General features: G+C 42.0%; 1 protein-coding gene across 5 annotated transcripts in view; it reads right to left on the bottom strand.

Moving 5' to 3' along the window:
• The window catches only part of GABRB2 (gamma-aminobutyric acid type A receptor beta2 subunit), a 416,036-nt gene that overhangs the window by 27,263 nt on the left and 372,297 nt on the right, over window positions 1-16,476 (bottom strand). For all 5 annotated transcript variants that reach the window (XR_003853453.1, XM_029583899.1, XM_029583898.1 and 2 more), the window contains one exon: window positions 8,061-8,198. Coding sequence is in view for 4 of the 5 variants with exons in the window: in XM_029583899.1 (XP_029439759.1) it covers window positions 8,061-8,198 (138 nt within the window). In the remaining variant the exon portion in view is untranslated. The remainder of the gene's footprint in view (window positions 1-8,060; window positions 8,199-16,476) is intronic.

Below are 16,476 nucleotides of genomic sequence, written 5' to 3'. Positions count from 1 at the left end.
CATGCTATTGCGGGCCTAGCGCCACCGTAAAAGTTGGTGCTATTCCCCGTGCTACTGCCGGCGATAATGTTCAAAACATTATTGCCGACAGAGGTGCTGCCGACTCCTCCCTAACTCTGCCCCGACTCCTCCCCTCCCCCTAATTTTAATGTTATTGCTGCGAAAAGGCCCTTTTCACGTGCAATAGGGTTTTATCGGGTGCGTTAGGGCCCTAACACATGCGATAAGTCCTTAGAAAATAATCCCCTTAGTTTAAAAAAAAATCAACTAATGATTGACAATCAGGCAATTCCTTGTCAGTTTCAGATGGGGATGTTTTACTTAAAGAACAAATTAAGTAAAATAATTTGAATGGCAAATTAAGAGGGTTATTAAGCTGCTGTGAATAATCCTCTTACATAAAATAAATGCTAATCTGTAAACCTTATGAGCTACTTTGAAAGCCACAGTATTTTTGGATATTTTATGCTTTTGCCATTTGTGCTCTTCTCAGTAGGAAGCTTGATTTTACTCAATGAATAATCAATTATACTATTGGACCTTTTCATTTTTTGTAAAGTCATTGGCACAATGTCATGTATAAAACATGTCAAAGTGGCATAAAAAGAAAATATCATATGCACCAATTGGTGCCCCCTATTGGTGTATATGATAAAAAGAATCTACCAACTTATTTACTGAGTCATAGTCATGTTCTCTTACTTGCTGAGAGCATGTATTCTATAAATTATCACAATGTAAAGGCTACATTATATTTTCCAGACTGCTGGTTGACCAATATTATGTTTCATAATGGCAGCTTAAGTTGGAAGGATATCAAATGATGATTTGACCCTAATATTGGAACATTTGTCAAGTGAGATATCAACTCGGCACTATCATATTCCAATCTCTACCTCTGTCTCCAGGATGTCCTCCAGTCCACAGATAAAAGTACATGCTTTCTTCAACAATATGGGTACTGGGGACATTTGAGGGGTATATTCAGAGTTATCTGCATGACTTAGGGACAGATGCAATACAGTGCACACAGCTGAGCACACTGTATAATCCGCAGTCGGACGCGGGATAAATAGGCGCTAATCCACCCCTAATGAAATAGGGGGATTAACGCCTATTTAATGCGTGTCCGACGCAGAGTGAATGAGATAGCGCTCATCACATGGAAATGCATGTGAATGAGCCTATTACTCATTCACTCCATATGCAAAAAGATAAATGTGCATCTCAGATGCACATTTATCGCTCAGCTATTAACGCCTACCTGGAGCAAGCATTAATAGCTGAGCGCAGGTAAAAGAAGTACAGAAAAGCAGAAAAAAAAACCTCTTTTTCTGTACTTCTTTTTTAAAGTAAATTAACAAAAAAAAAACCCTCTGCAGACCGCCGAGTTATGAAGACCAATGCCGGTAAACTCAGCCTCGGTTTTCATAACCGGACATCTGCCAGTAATGAAAATGGCCACAGAGTCGAAAATGGCCGCCGATAAACTCAGCGGCCATTTTCATTACTGGCAGACAGGTAAGTTATGAAAACTGAGGCTGTGTTTACTGGCGTCGGTCTTCATAACCGGCAGCCACGGCGGGTCACGTTAGCAAAGAGGCGCTAAAGTCACGCAAGTGACCCTAGCACCTCCTTCCTAGCGTAACCCCCTAATTTACCTATTGCGTGGCACCCCCTTGCAGGCGCCATGCATGCATTAAGAAAGCGGGCGCTGAAAAGTTAGCGCCCACTTTCCACGAACATTATTACATCGGCTCCTTAGACAGCTAAATCTAGTTGGGCCAAAGAGATGTCCTGAAGTTAGCCTGCACTATTGAATATACCTCCAAAGCCGGCTAACTTTGCTGTCCAGAATGTGTCTGGACCTCCATATGGTCTATCTAGTCTGCCCATCCACTCAACTAATTTTGCTTTACAATTCCCATCACTTCTTCAGAGATACCCTGTATTTATCCCATGTTTTCTTGAATTCAGATACCATTTTTGTCTTCACCACTCCCACTGGAAGGCCATTCTATGCTTCCACTGCCCTCTCTGTAAAGAAATATTTCCTTAGATTACTTCTGAGTCTATACTCTATACCCTTTCATCTTCTACTATGACCCCTTGTTCTAGAGCATCTTTTCTATTGAAAGAAGCTCACTTCCTGTGCCTGGAAATATTTAAGATATTTAAATATCTCTATCATATCTCTTGCCTTTCCTCTAGGGTATACATTGGTAGATCTTTAAGACTATCCATATGCTTTAGAATGAAGACCACTGACTAGGGATGTGAATCGTTTTAGGACGATTAAAATTATCGTCCGATAATTTTAATATCGTCTTAAACCGTTATGGAACACAATACAATAGAGATTCTAACGATTTATCGTTATAAATCGTTAGAATCGTGAGCCGGCACACTAAAACCCCCCTAAAACCCACCCCGACCCTTTAAATTAAATCTCCCACCCTCCCGAACCCCCCCCAAATGACTTAAATAACCTGCGGGTCCAGCGGCGGTCCGGAACGGCAGCGGTCCGGAACGGGCTCCTGCTACTGAATCTTGTTGTCTTCAGCCGGCGCCATTTTCCAAAATGGCGCCGAAAAATGGCGGCGGCCATAGACGAACACGATTGGACGGCAGGAGGTCCTTCCGGACCCCCGCTGGACTTTTGGCAAGTCTTGTGGGGGTCAGGAGGCCCCCCCCCAAGCTGGCCAAAAGTTCCTGGAGGTCCAGCGGGGGTCAGGGAGCGATTTCCCGCCGCAAATCGTTTTCGTACGGAAAATGGCGCCGGCAGGAGATCGACTGCAGGAGGTCGTTCAGCGAGGCGCCAGAACCCTCGCTGAACGACCTCCTGCAGTCGGTCTCCTGCCGGCGCCATTTTCCGTACGAAAACGATTCGCGGCGGGAAATCGCTCCCTGACCCCCGCTGGACCTCCAGGAACTTTTGGCCAGCTTGGGGGGGGCCTCCTGACCCCCACAAGACTTGCCAAAAGTCCAGCGGGGGTCCGGAAGGACCTCCTGCCGTCCAATCGTGTTCGTCTATGGCCGCCGCCATTTTTCGGCGCCATTTTGAAAAATGGCGCCGGCTGAAGACAACAAGATTCAGTAGCAGGAGCCCGTTCCGGACTGCTGCTGGACCCGCAGGTTATTTAAGTCATTTGGGGGGGGTTCGGAGGGTGGGGGATTTAATTTAAAGGGTCGGGGGTGGGTTTTAGGGGGTTTTAATGTGCCGGTTTTGCGATTTTACGTTTTTTCGATTTTTCACGATATTTTACCCCCCCAAACGGCAACAATACGATTCCCTCCCCCTCCCAGCCGAAATCGATCGTTAAGACGATCGAGGACACGATTCACATCTCTACCACTGACTACATTAGTAGCCACTCCAACCAATTTATATCCTTTTGAATATTATAGTCTCTGCAATTGTACGTAGCATTGCAAATGAGGTCTCACCAGGGACCCATAAAGGACAATATCACTTCCCATTTTTTTGCTAACCATTCCTCTCCCCAAGCATTTTTCTGGCTTGTGCCATTCTGGCCACATTAAGATCATCAGCTACAATCACCCCCTAGATCCCACTCTTCTTTCATGCTTACAAGAATTTCATCTCCAATACTGTATCTCTCCCTTGGGATTCTGTCACCTAATTGCATTACTCTGTACTTTTTAGCATTAAATCTTAGCTGTTAGATTCTAGGCCATTCCTTGACTTTCACTAGCTCTCCCCTGTATGGGTGTGCAGGCCATACAATATTTTCTTGCTGTGTTGTGTTGTTTGGGTGGGATCAATTGTCATTTTTGTGAATGTTTTCCTTTTTTTAATTTGGACATTTTGATAAGAGTGCACACTATTTCTGAATAATGGACACCGTACAGAAATAGTGCAGACAGGGCTGGTAGCATTCATAGAAGTGCATGGGTGCACATATGCGCATGTTCATTGGTCCATGTTCAGGGATGTGGTTATTTTATAATCTACGTGCGTATAGGGGCGCATATTATAAAATAGCCTGACCATGCGCACATGTGCTCAATTTTGAGAGGACACACACACCTGTCTGTGCAATTGCTGCTTCAACTACATAAGTAAGGGGATTTTAAAAGGCATGCATGCCGACACCATTGCCAGTTTCCCCAGTTTGTTCCCAGTTTGCCCAGTTAAAGGATAGATCTTCCAAACTCCCATAGTTTAATAGCCTCTCTTCCCCCCATTAGCAACAACCTTTAAAACCCCACTGATCTGCCAATTTTTTTTGTTTTGTTTTATAACTTACACATCACCCATAGCAGAAGAAAAGTTATGTGGCAGGGGATCCTGGTGCGTGCCAATGCGCCTAAGTATTTATGAGCAAATTGCATGTTAAAATCCAGCAATGCCTATGCCCTGCCCAGACCACGTCCATGCTCTGCCCATTTTGGAAACTTTTTATTTGTGCATGCAGTGGCATGTACGTGTGTATAAGAGGCAGCTTTTAAAATCTGCTTGGCGTGCACTGGCCTGACATAATCATGCATCACCTAATTGATGCGCGCATCAGGCTTTTAAAATTCGGCTTTATAACAACAGAAGAAAAAACACAAAATTTTGTGTATTTTTTTCTATCATTTCATTTTGAAAATGACAAGACGCCTCATAGACAATATTGTTGATATCATCTATGTCATAACAACGTAAGACTTGCCATATTGGGTCTGACCAAAAGTCCAAATCCAGTATCCTGTTTCCAGCAGTGGCCAATCCAGGTCACAAATACCTAGCAAGATCCCAAGGGGAGATAGATTCCAAGCTGCTTAGCCCAAGAATAATAAATGGATTTCTGCAACTCTACCTTAATAATGGTTAATGGATTTTTCCTCCAGGCACTTGTCCAAACCTTTTTAAATGCAGCTATACTAATAGATTTCACCACATCCTCTGGCAACAAATTCCAGAGCTTAATTATGTGTTGAGTAAAAAAATATTTTCTCCTATTAGTTTTAAATGTATTACCTAGTAACTTCTAGAGATGTGCATTCGTTTTTGCTGAATTGGAAAATTGCAACGAAATTGTCCAATTTGGCATGTTTCAGGATTTTCCTGTTTTTTCGCAAAAATTCGTTTTTCCGATTAGTGCGCACTAACGGGAGTCAGTGCGCGCTAACTCCCTGTTAGTGCGCACTAACAAAAACTAACAAAAACTAACAAAATCTAACGGTTTTTGTTAGTGCGCGCTAACAGGAGTTAGCGCGCACTAACTGGGAGTTAGCGCGCACTAACTAAAAATCGATTTTTCACGAAAAAAAAGACCCGAACCGGAAAAAAATGACATTTTCCATGGCGGCCGAAAAACGAAGAACGACACGAACACAAAAAACGATGCACATCTCTACTTCTCTGTGTCTCTCCTGGTCTTTGTACTTTTCAAAAGAGCAAACAGCTGATTAACATTTACTTGTTTCATTCCACTCATTATTTTATAGACCTCTATCGTATCTCCCCTTAGCCATTTCTTTTTCAAGTTCATGAATCCTGACTTCTTTGGTCTTTCTTCATAGGGGAATTGTTCCATCCCCTTTATCATTTTGGTTGCTCTTCTCTGTATCTTTCCTAATTCTGCTACATCTTTTTTGAGATATGGTGACCAGAACTGCACACAGTACTCAAGATAAAGTCACACATTGAAGAGATACAGAGGCATTATGATATTCTCCTTTTAATTAAATGCACATCCCTACCATCCTCATGTTTTCCACACCTTCCTGGCTGTCTTTCTTGTTGCAGATTTTGGCATCATTGGCAAAAAGAGAAATCTTTCCCAACACTCCTTACGCTATGTTGCTAACGAAAATGTTGAAAAGAACCAGTTCCTGTGGGTCTTGTATGCTACTGAGAGATGGCCACTTGAACCATTCATTCCGACAAATCTTGATTTAATTTATTTTCTCATGCTGTTTGATAGCTGCCTACCTATCTTATTATCACATGTCTGCTGCCTAAACATGGCAGGAGTGAAATCAGGCAAAATCAAAACAGCGTTTGCCTTGGCATTGGGGATTTACGCACGTAGCATTTTGAAAATTTAGCCCTTAGTGATGACTTGACTCCACACAGGGGAAAAAATTAGTTAAACAGAACTCAAAAGAATGGCAGCCTGGCAAGGCCCTTCTTCTTTTCAGTCTCTTAGTGTACTACCCTCACTATGGTCCAGACCAGTGGTTCTCAACCCTGTCCTGGGGTGGGGACCCCCCCAGCCAGTCGGGTTTTCAGGATATCCACAATGAATATGCATGAGAGAAAATTTGCATACACTGCCTCCATAACATGCAAATTTTCTCTCATGCATATTCATTGTGGATATCCTGAAAACCCGACTGGCTGGGGGGGTCCCCAGAACAGGGTTAAGAACCACTGGTCCAGACAGAAGGAACAAAAAAAAAAAAAAAAAGCACCAGCACTGCTACAATCTCCACTCTGTCTCCTACCCTGAAACCTCTCCCAGTGCACTGCCCCTGTCTTTTGGCATTGTCAGTGAGAACACTGCAGCACAGGGGAGATCAGAAGCAGCCCTTTACCAGTGCTAAATCCAACAGTTTTCTAAGTGTTTGTTTTTTAACACTGTAAGAGCTTCTACAAACACGTGTTTCTCTGCCAACAGATAATGAGGAAATACAGACTGTTCCTTGCATGTGCTCAAACTTTACAGCAGGAGCAACTCACCATCACTTGATACAGATAGCTGCTATATGTTATTTAAAAGATGCTGCACCATGATGTGTCCTCTGGCTTGTCTCCTTGCCAGCTTGTGCTGCCTCAGCTCTGACAAGGCTGTGAGGTCACACAGGCAAGAGTAGTTGCTATAGTTACCATTTTGCTTAGCAGTATACAGCCATAGACTTCAATGGGCCATAGACTTGAATGGGAAACAAACAAGACACATATTTTTTGTTTCATTTGTGGGACCCCTTCCATTTCTTTTGGAGGTCCACGAATGAAACACATAGGACTCATTTATTGTGCTTTACCCAACCATTTCAAATTAATGCACATCCCTAAAAGATTACAGCAAATGGAAGACCAAAGGCATTCACTATAAGGGATATTCAAGAATAACCCAATTACTTAGGAATTTTTATGACGAATGTTGTGCCTATGGATTCTGGCAGCTCTCAAGACAAGAGTGAGGTTATGCAATTAAAACTGCATGCAATTAGATGCATTGAAATAGATCCCAAACCCTAGAAGGATGTTTCCAGAAATACTAATCTACAGGGTCATTCTTCAAATCGCAATAATTACCACATTGCAAATTGAAAATTTAAATGAGGAAAAGGGGAGGAGTTTGGGTGGGGTTTAGACAGGGTTTAGGAAAGTAAGCAGCTGGTAGCGCTGTGGGTGATGTTTCAGACATTATCGCTGGCAGTAGCGCCAGAAATACCTACATCTTTTCCATTGGTGCTACGAGGGGGATAGTGTGCAGCACAGCCGCAACCATGGCAGGCAAAAACACACCGCCACGATGCAGCCACCCACTCAATATCACCCCCCACCACTTTTTTTCCAGCAGCTCATCATTCCACTATATTTATAGTGGAATGTAGGTTGGTCAACAGAGAAATGCCTGGCTAACCTGCATACATCAACTGGCAGATCAAAGACTAACCTGATCAAATGGGAGTGCTCTAATGTTATGAACACATGCAAAGTCTAAGAACAGGAAGCTCTTGTTTATTTGCTGACTCTCTGGAGAGACCTGTGCAAGGGAGGAATTTAATGCAGCAGTAGGAAGAGCAATCGCCTGTGCACAGATCTGACAAAAACATCTAATTGTGGTAAAGACACGAGAAGAAGTGAAGACTGATATAAAGCGATGCAGAACACGATGCAGGATTTTCATTTGAGGCTCAGTATCCCAATCGGTCTCCTCTTAAACACCAATTACTTCATCAAGTATAGAAAAGCCAAAAATAAATAAATATGACAATATAGAGAGTAATATTTTCTAGAGCAAGATATTGTCTGTCCAATCAATTTACTGCATTTAATAAATAAAATAAATATATTTACTGTGTAATCACTAACATACCAGTGGAGAAAACCACATTCTTGGACAGCAGCTTGTAGTCCACAATGGAGAACTGTGGTAATTCAATTCGATCCACTCCTGTCACCGCATTATCCCCTCCGCGCCAGTAGAACTCAATGTCATCGGTGGTATAGCCATCTAGAAACAGAAAGGCAACATATTAGGACATTCAGTAGTAATTCTGATTCACTGAGACAAAGATAATGAAGGACAAATTACATTTCGGACTTGAAGAGTAGACTAGTTTTTACAAGGTGAATTGGAATGTGTCGCACGAACACATTTAAAGGAAATTAAGTATTGTTATAATTGCCAGAAAAAAGTATTTTAATAGCCCAGGACTTGCACTATGCTAAAGATTATAATGATGCATTTTAAAATGTATTGCAACAAAGAGATGACAGGATAATTTCAGTTTTATGTAGATATTCAAACTGAACAAAAGCTAGCCTAATTACTTTAAACTGAAAGAGATAGTAAATATGACTTTATTGAAGATGCAGGTTTTAATTTTTTTTTTTGGCAAAGCAGAGGAAGCTTAATAACCTTTGAAAAGCTGTATACGGTTTTATTTCCTTCCACTGGTGTCTGAGATGCCAGTTCTGCTTACAAGGTGTTTGAACATGACTGGCCTAATTAGCAGAAAACAAAACCATTAATCATTTGTTGACAAATTTCAGTAGTCAGTGTTGCTTCCACTATTTTCCTACTGCAAAAAAGCATAGAAATGGGCTCACACTGTAGGTAAAATAATGAATTAGAGGAAGCTGAGAATAGGATAAACATATAGTGGGACATGTCTATTCTAGTAAGGGCATAATTTGATTGCTGTTTCTACATGATCACCATTCTTGGGACAAATTGAAATGTATGTACTTGGTAATCAGAGCAAATCTTGGGCCTGACACCATTTTTTTTTTTTTAGCAAAATGATCTGTCCATTAAGAACAATGGAAAATGTAAAGATAAAGCTATCTTTGTTGAAATCAATAAATGATGAATTTTGCAAAAAGCATCCTTTCATTCGTTTCCTCAATGCAAATGTTTGAATACAACACATGAAGGGCCACGAGAGCTCAGAGGATTCAATCTTGTAGAAATCCAGCCATGTTCCTTTAAGTTGCTATTTACTTTCCTGTGAAATTACAATTAGGCCAATTTACATTCAATATTTACTAAAGCTGCTTGCTCTAAACATGAAAGGATGCGCACACTTAGTTTTGCACTATATAGGTGAAAGAACAAGGCTATAGATTAGAAGGCAGTGCTGAGGATCCATATGGAAAGCAGTCAGGCAGCAAGTATGAGGCTCTTCTCCTGGTACGTGGGGGCATATGAACGGGAAAGGTCTTCAGAAAAGGGGCATTTGGAAAGGGAATTCTCAATGGGAGTTAGAGAGAGCCCCTGTGCTAAGGCTACATTGCAGCAGTGCTGAAATAACCATGCTTTCTTTAACATGGCCATTTGAGCAGTGCTAGCATCTGCATAACATTAATTTAGTAAAGCAAATGTTAAAGACCATATTTAACAGACATGCAAAATTTGAAAGGTCACCTGTGATATCTTTCCAAATTTGGCAGGAGTGTTTACTAAAGGATGTTAATGCTAATGTATTACCACTGGTGGTCACACACACGTTACCATCGGACTTTTAGTAAATCGGGTATTAGAATTGCATTAACAACTGATTTTAATATACAAAAAATATAAACATACAAACACATACACACATTGTTGAGGTATAAAATAACCCTCCCCTGCTGATTGGCTAAATCTAGTTTCAATGGATAGCTAAGTTTAGCTGCTCAAAAAGTGAACTTTTTGGAAGTAGGATCAGGTTGGGGGAGAACCGAGCCAGCTAGTGTTAATTTTTAGCACCATCTTGGCTGTCCTAAATATAGATTTTGTTTCACTAGAGTTATGATGTTACCATTAATGTCGGTATATAAAAGTGTCAAATAAATAAATAAATACATGATAAAATTTTCCTTCCAACCTAGCTGACTAGATTCCAGCTGCAAAATGGTCTTAATTTAGCCAGTGAAAACTTAAGAAAAATAGAGCACTCAATACCTTTTTAAAAATGCATCTCTTAGGGCAGTGGTTCTCAACCTCTTTTCTATTGGGACACACCTGGCACATAGTGCTTACAGGCGTGACATGCTGAACACTTGACCATCACGGGGCTGAATGTAAACATATATTCTGCATCCACAGGAACCCCGCCCCCATCCCTCCCCCTACCCCTAAACAATGGATGTAGAGCAGAATTAAGATATTTCAAATACAACTCGTTATATAAAAAAAGATATTCTGATTCCGGCGCTGTCTCATCAACAGAAACACAAACTCCCTTATTACCAGGCGCATTGAAAAATATAAAATCTGGGAAAAAAAAACCCCCATTCAGCACATGTGTAGCAAACCTTCCATACCATTGCAACACTAATTCCAAAAAACAGCAATAGCCCTTCCTATCAAAAGGCAGAAGAGCAGCACCCATGCAGGTCCTATGGAGAATGAGAAAACGCATCAAAGACTGATACAAATCTGTACCTACTAGTAAAATAACTCACCTCAGTCACACATTCAGATCTGGCCTTCACCAAATACAGAATAAAAGACCACAAATTACAAATGGAAGTCAGTGGAAGTCATACTTTCACATATTCTGGTAGTCCAACAGAGAAAGGCAAGCCAAGAAATAAAATAGTAAAGAACTATACCAGAACAAAACAACACATGACAAACTAATTAAACTCCTCATCTTTTCACTCCTATCACACATACCCATCCCTCTATACTTGCATCCAGTAGCTTTCCTCTTACTCCTGGAGCACTAACCTTGAGGGTCTGTGATAGCCCAATTTATATAGTTTTCCCTCAATATTATATAAGTCTCTCTTGGTCAAAATAATGCCCACTATTTAAATTTGCCACATGATGAAGTGTACTGTGCAGTAACTATGCTATTACACAATGGGGTAGATTTTCAAACCAGCGCGAGAGAGTCCATGTGCGCGCACTACTCGGCATGCATACATGGAAATGTGATTTTATAACATGTGTGCGCAGGCTAGCACATGTTATAAAATCGGGAGATTTCGCATGTTATAAAATCCGAAATCAGAGTGGCCTCGGAGGGAACTTCCCTACCCCCAACCCACCTTCCCTTCCCCGCCCTTTCCCCCCTACCTTTTTCTTTTTTTTTCTTTTATTCCAAAACTTGCTTCAGCCGTGGGGCTGAAGTAAGTTGCGCGCGCCGACCAACTGCCGGCGCGCGATCCCCAGCACAGCAGCAAATGGCCGCTGTGCCTGGAGCCTCTGGCCCCACCCCCTCCCTTTTTGCAAGCCCTGACTTACGTGCATCCCGGGGCTTTATGCACATCGCCGGGCCTATTTTCAAAAGGCCCGGCGCGCGTATGATCGGATTTGCACGCGTAGCCTTTTGAAAGTCCGGCCCAATTTGTTTGCTTCTTATTAGCTTAAAGAATATGTATGTTGATTCTTTTACAAAATAATTTAAGTAAATTGTCTGTGATATCTTACCAAATTTATCAGCGTATTGGGATATTACTAAATATAGAATTGTTTCCATAGGCATAGGAAAAGTCCTTTTTTGAATAAAGCCTTGTGTGTTTACAAAATCTCATTAGAAAGGTTAGCATCACAGTAATACATCTCATTTAGTTGGGGCTGCTGGTTTTACTCTGTATTGCTTTAGACGTTTCTATTACCAGGCCCTAGAAGACAATTGTCTTTTGATCCATTTATATTTCATCAACAATACAATGCAATTCCCTTCACATTTAGCAAACCAGGACCATTTCTCATTTTTGTCATGTTCCACACATTAGTAGCCAACAAAAAAAAAGTTGTTTCTGCTTATTTTCTATATCTTTTCTTTCACACGGGAAAGCACCAACAATGTCATCCTACATTCTATAGGTTTTTTCTGGGTTAAGTTAATATATAGATAAGCATAGTTGAATGGGAAAAAGCCAACATGGATTTAGCCAAGGGAAGTGAAGTTTCACAAATTTGCTACAAATTTTTGAGGTCATAAACATGAGGATAAAGGTAAGACAGTTGATATAGTGTATCTAGATTTTAATATATTTATAAATCACCTGGAGATGAGAACAACAAGTGAGGTGATCAAATTTGCAGATGACACACAATTATTCAAAGTTGTTATATCACAAGAGGATTGTGAGAAATTGCAAGAAGACATTGCAAAACTGGGAGACTGGGCATGCAAATGGCAAATGAAATTTAATGTGGACAAGTGCAAAATGATGCACTTAGAGAAGATCAACCCAAATTATAGCTGCTTTAATGCAAGGTTCCACATTAGGAGACTATTCAGGAAAAGGATCTAGGTGTCATTGTTGAAAATACATTGACATGTTCTGCTCAGTGTGCAGCAGCAGCCAAGAAAGCAAATAGAATGCAGGGATTATTAGGAAAGGAATGGAGAATAAAACAGAGAATATCATAAATCACTCCATGGTGCGACCTCATCTTGAATATTGTGTGTAGTTCTGGTCACCACATCTCAAGAAAGATAAAGCAGAATTAGAAAAGGTACAGAGAAGGCTAACAAAAATGATAAAGGGGATGGAACAATTCCCCTATGAAAAAAGGCTAAAGGTTAGGACTCTTCAGCCAGGAGAAGAGACGGTTGAGGGGGAGATATGACAGAGGTCTATAAAATAATGAGTGGAATGGAACGAGTAAGCATTAATCAGTTGTTTATTCTTTTGAAAAGTACAAAGACCAGGGGACATACAATAAAGTTACTAGGTAATACATTTAAAGCTAATATTTTTTTTACTCAATGCATAATTAAGCTCTGAATTTGTTGCCAGAGGATGTGGTGAAATCTATTAGCGTAGCATGGACAAGTTCCTGGAGGAAAAATCCATTAACCATTAATAAGGTAGAGTTGCAGAAATCCACTGCTTATTCTTGGGATAAGCAGCTTGGAATCTATCTATCTCTTGGGATCCTGCCAGGTATTTGTGACCTGGTTTGGCCACTAGATTCTGGGCTCGATGGACATTGGTTTGACCCAGCATGGCAAGTCTTATGTTCTTTCATCTTCATAGTTCAACACATAGCACTTGCATTACTGGTTAAACTTTAAGAGCCCAATTTGTCCACCTATCCAGTGTATAGCATTTGTACATGTATGTCAATGTGCAGAGATGAATGCTAGTAGCTCTGAAAGCTAATTTTATTGTATACCTTTATTCCCAATGCAAGAATCCACATACTTTCTTTAACACTAGCAGTCGTCACTCTGACTTGCTTTGGCTGTCACGTGACCCTTATACTTTAAACAACCTTGTGTCACCCATATTCTTGGTATCATATGAAACCACACCGAAACTGATGTTGGTAGAATAAGGCCGCAGCTTTTATTTACACATCATATCATAAACCTTCTTGGGCCAGTAATCTGTGACCATCGCTGCCCGCCATAGGGACCAAGCAAGGCAGCAGTAATCCTTGGCCCCCCCCGCCTTGTCCTCAAGCAAAGGGGGCCACGTCCATCGGCACCTTCCACGCCGTCACCTTTTGTGCTTCCCCCAGTGCTAATTGGCTACCCAGCCATCTTGTGATACCACCGGCACCCACTTGCCAAAGGCCCCAACCGGCCTGGGTCACCGCCCTCTCTCCAAGCTGCGGCAATGTCCTCCAAACATTATACAATGGTTAAGTGATTAACTAAACATAGGTTTTCTACCTACTACCTACATAAACATGTTAAACAAAGTTGTACCTGTTAATATTATCATTTCAACAGCCTGACTGCTCCTGTATTTTATTAGCTTCCAATTGCAGGGTGGGGGGTGGGTTTCCGTCGGGAGGGATCCAAAAAAGGGATCGCCTCCCGGGCGTTCGCGGCCCTTTAAGGGGCCTGCAACGTCATCCTCCCGTGCCGGCGTCGCTCCCCTCTCGTTACACAGCCCTGGGCGGGGCTATGATGCTGGAGCTTTATTTAGCCTCGGGGAAATAGACCGGGAGGGGCGCCCGTACCCGCAAGGGAGTGCGGGCTCCTTGCAGGTGAGTCTCACCTATTAACCATATTATAAACTTATGTGCATATTTTACATCCAAAAGAAATGTAACGCTGTACAAATAAACACTCAGAATTAAACACAGAGAAAAGTGTACACAAGCACATGGATTCACTAGTTCAGCAATATCTCCTCCAGTTCAAGACTCTAGCACTTCACGCTGAATCCTCCCCAATTCTTCCAGACATCCCACCCAAGAACTATGTAACAAAAGACAAGTCTGCTTTCAGTTGTGCAAATCAATTAGCAGTTGTAAAAGTATAGCAACAGGTTTTGGTAGTGTATACATGTATACCTCTTGCAAAATAGCAACTATTTGTTTATTTATTTATTTGTCGTCATTTATTTACCATGCATACTTCTGATCCCTTCATCTAGACCACCTCATTTCCCCCCAGTAAAATGTATGCGAGAAGTCCAACATACACACACACTCTATGTTTATAAAATAGGATATACGTGCATACATGATTCTTTTGCACATATATGCTATTTTTATGCATAGAAACCATTCATTCCCTCCTAAGGTATCCTCTGCTATAATTTGGCATAGTTTATAATATACATGATAACATATTAACACTTTATAACAGCAAATAAGGACCAATTGGCCCACCCAGTTTTTTTTTAAGGATGTGCATTGGCGGGCGGATTTTAAAAGCCCTGCTCGCGTAAATCCGCCCGGATTTACGCGAGCAGGGCCTTGCGCGCTGGCGCACCTATTTTCCATAGGCCGCCAGCGTGCGCAGAACCCCGGGATGCGCGTAGGTCCCGGGGTTTTTGGAAGGGGGCATGTCGGGGGCGGGGCCGAATGACGCTGCGTTTTGGGGGCGGGACACGGCATTTCGGGGGCAGGCCCGGGGGTGTGGCTACGCCCTCCAGAACCGCCCCCGGGTTGGGTCTTGGCACGCCAGCAGCCCGCTGGCGCGCATGGATTTACGACTCCCTCCGGGAGACGTAAATCCATGGATAAAGGTAGGGGGGGTTTAGATAGGGCCGGGGGGGGGGGGGGGGTTAGGTAGGGGAAGGGAGGGGATGGTGAGGGGAGGGCAAAAGAGAGTTCCCTCCGAGGCTGCTCCGATTTCGGAGCGGCCTCGGAGGGAATGGAGGCAGGCTGCGCGGCTTGGCGCGCGCCGGCTGCCCAAAATCGGCAGCCTTGCGCGCGCCGATCCAGGATTTTAGAGGATACGCGCGGCTATGCGCGTATCTTATAAAATCCAGCGTACTTTTGTTTGCGCCTGCTGCGCAAACAAAAGTACGTGATCGCGCTTTTTTTTTTAAATCTACCCCTAGTTGTTCAATTCATTTCAGCAGTACACACATATCTCAAGAATGGATAGTAGGCATGCAAAACTGATAATATGTGCATATGTAGGTGGCCTCCCACATATGTGCATACCATCAGATTTGCATGTCTACTATCCATTCATGAGATATGCATGTACCGCTGAAACGAATAGAGTCGTGAATGCACATCCCTGTTTTCAACCACTTTGGATAAATGAGCATATAAATTTTCATACTTAAACCAACACCATCCCTATGTCCTCTTCCCATGCCATTTATTCAGGCTCTTCATCCTAAAATCCTATTCCTTCCCTCACTATCTATCCAAAGCATATTTAAATTCCATTGCATTGCTGGTCTCTACCACCTCCACAGATAGGCTATTCCTTGTACTGTGGCCCCATGCTTAATCCAATTTCAAGGATCCCCCCATGTAATAATCCAATAGAGCATGTATAAAGCCATTTGCTGATGTGTCATGGGTGTGATATGCAGCAGTATAGAAACTGTTAGAATGTATTTCCTCAAGTTCCTCAGCAATTTCACTAGAAAAAGGTATTTAGCACCAATTGATATTCTATCATATTGCCATCTCATCCAGCAACCCATATTGCATCTCCCTGATCCACTACTTTTGTCATCTCATTGAAGAAATCAATTAGTTTGCCTCACTTGGTCTTCCCTTTGTGGAACCATTTCGCCTGATGCCCTACAGCTTACTTATTTGAAGTTGCTACACACTTTCTTTAGTATGGGTTCCAACGTTTTGCTTGTTTTCTACTGAGGTTAAAGGGTATGTAGTTGCCTGCCTTTCTCATGTCCCATACCCATTTTCCTTCTGTATCTGGGAACTGCCCTCATTTTGAAGGACAAACTGAAAAGATCTGCAAGAGGTACAGTCAACACATTTAAATTTTAAACTTTTTTTTAGTCCCATGGCCTTATTCATTGTCATTTCTGCATGCACTTGAATGGAGACCAAGCATTTGTAAAGGAAAACATTTTAACAGATGTATCATCAGCATCATTTATTACATGCTTTT

The sequence above is a fragment of the Rhinatrema bivittatum genome, chromosome 18, assembly GCF_901001135.1.
Source record: "Rhinatrema bivittatum chromosome 18, aRhiBiv1.1, whole genome shotgun sequence".
NCBI classification, from domain to species: Eukaryota; Metazoa; Chordata; class Amphibia; order Gymnophiona; family Rhinatrematidae; genus Rhinatrema; species Rhinatrema bivittatum.
This window is presented reverse-complemented; position numbering and strand designations above follow the sequence as displayed.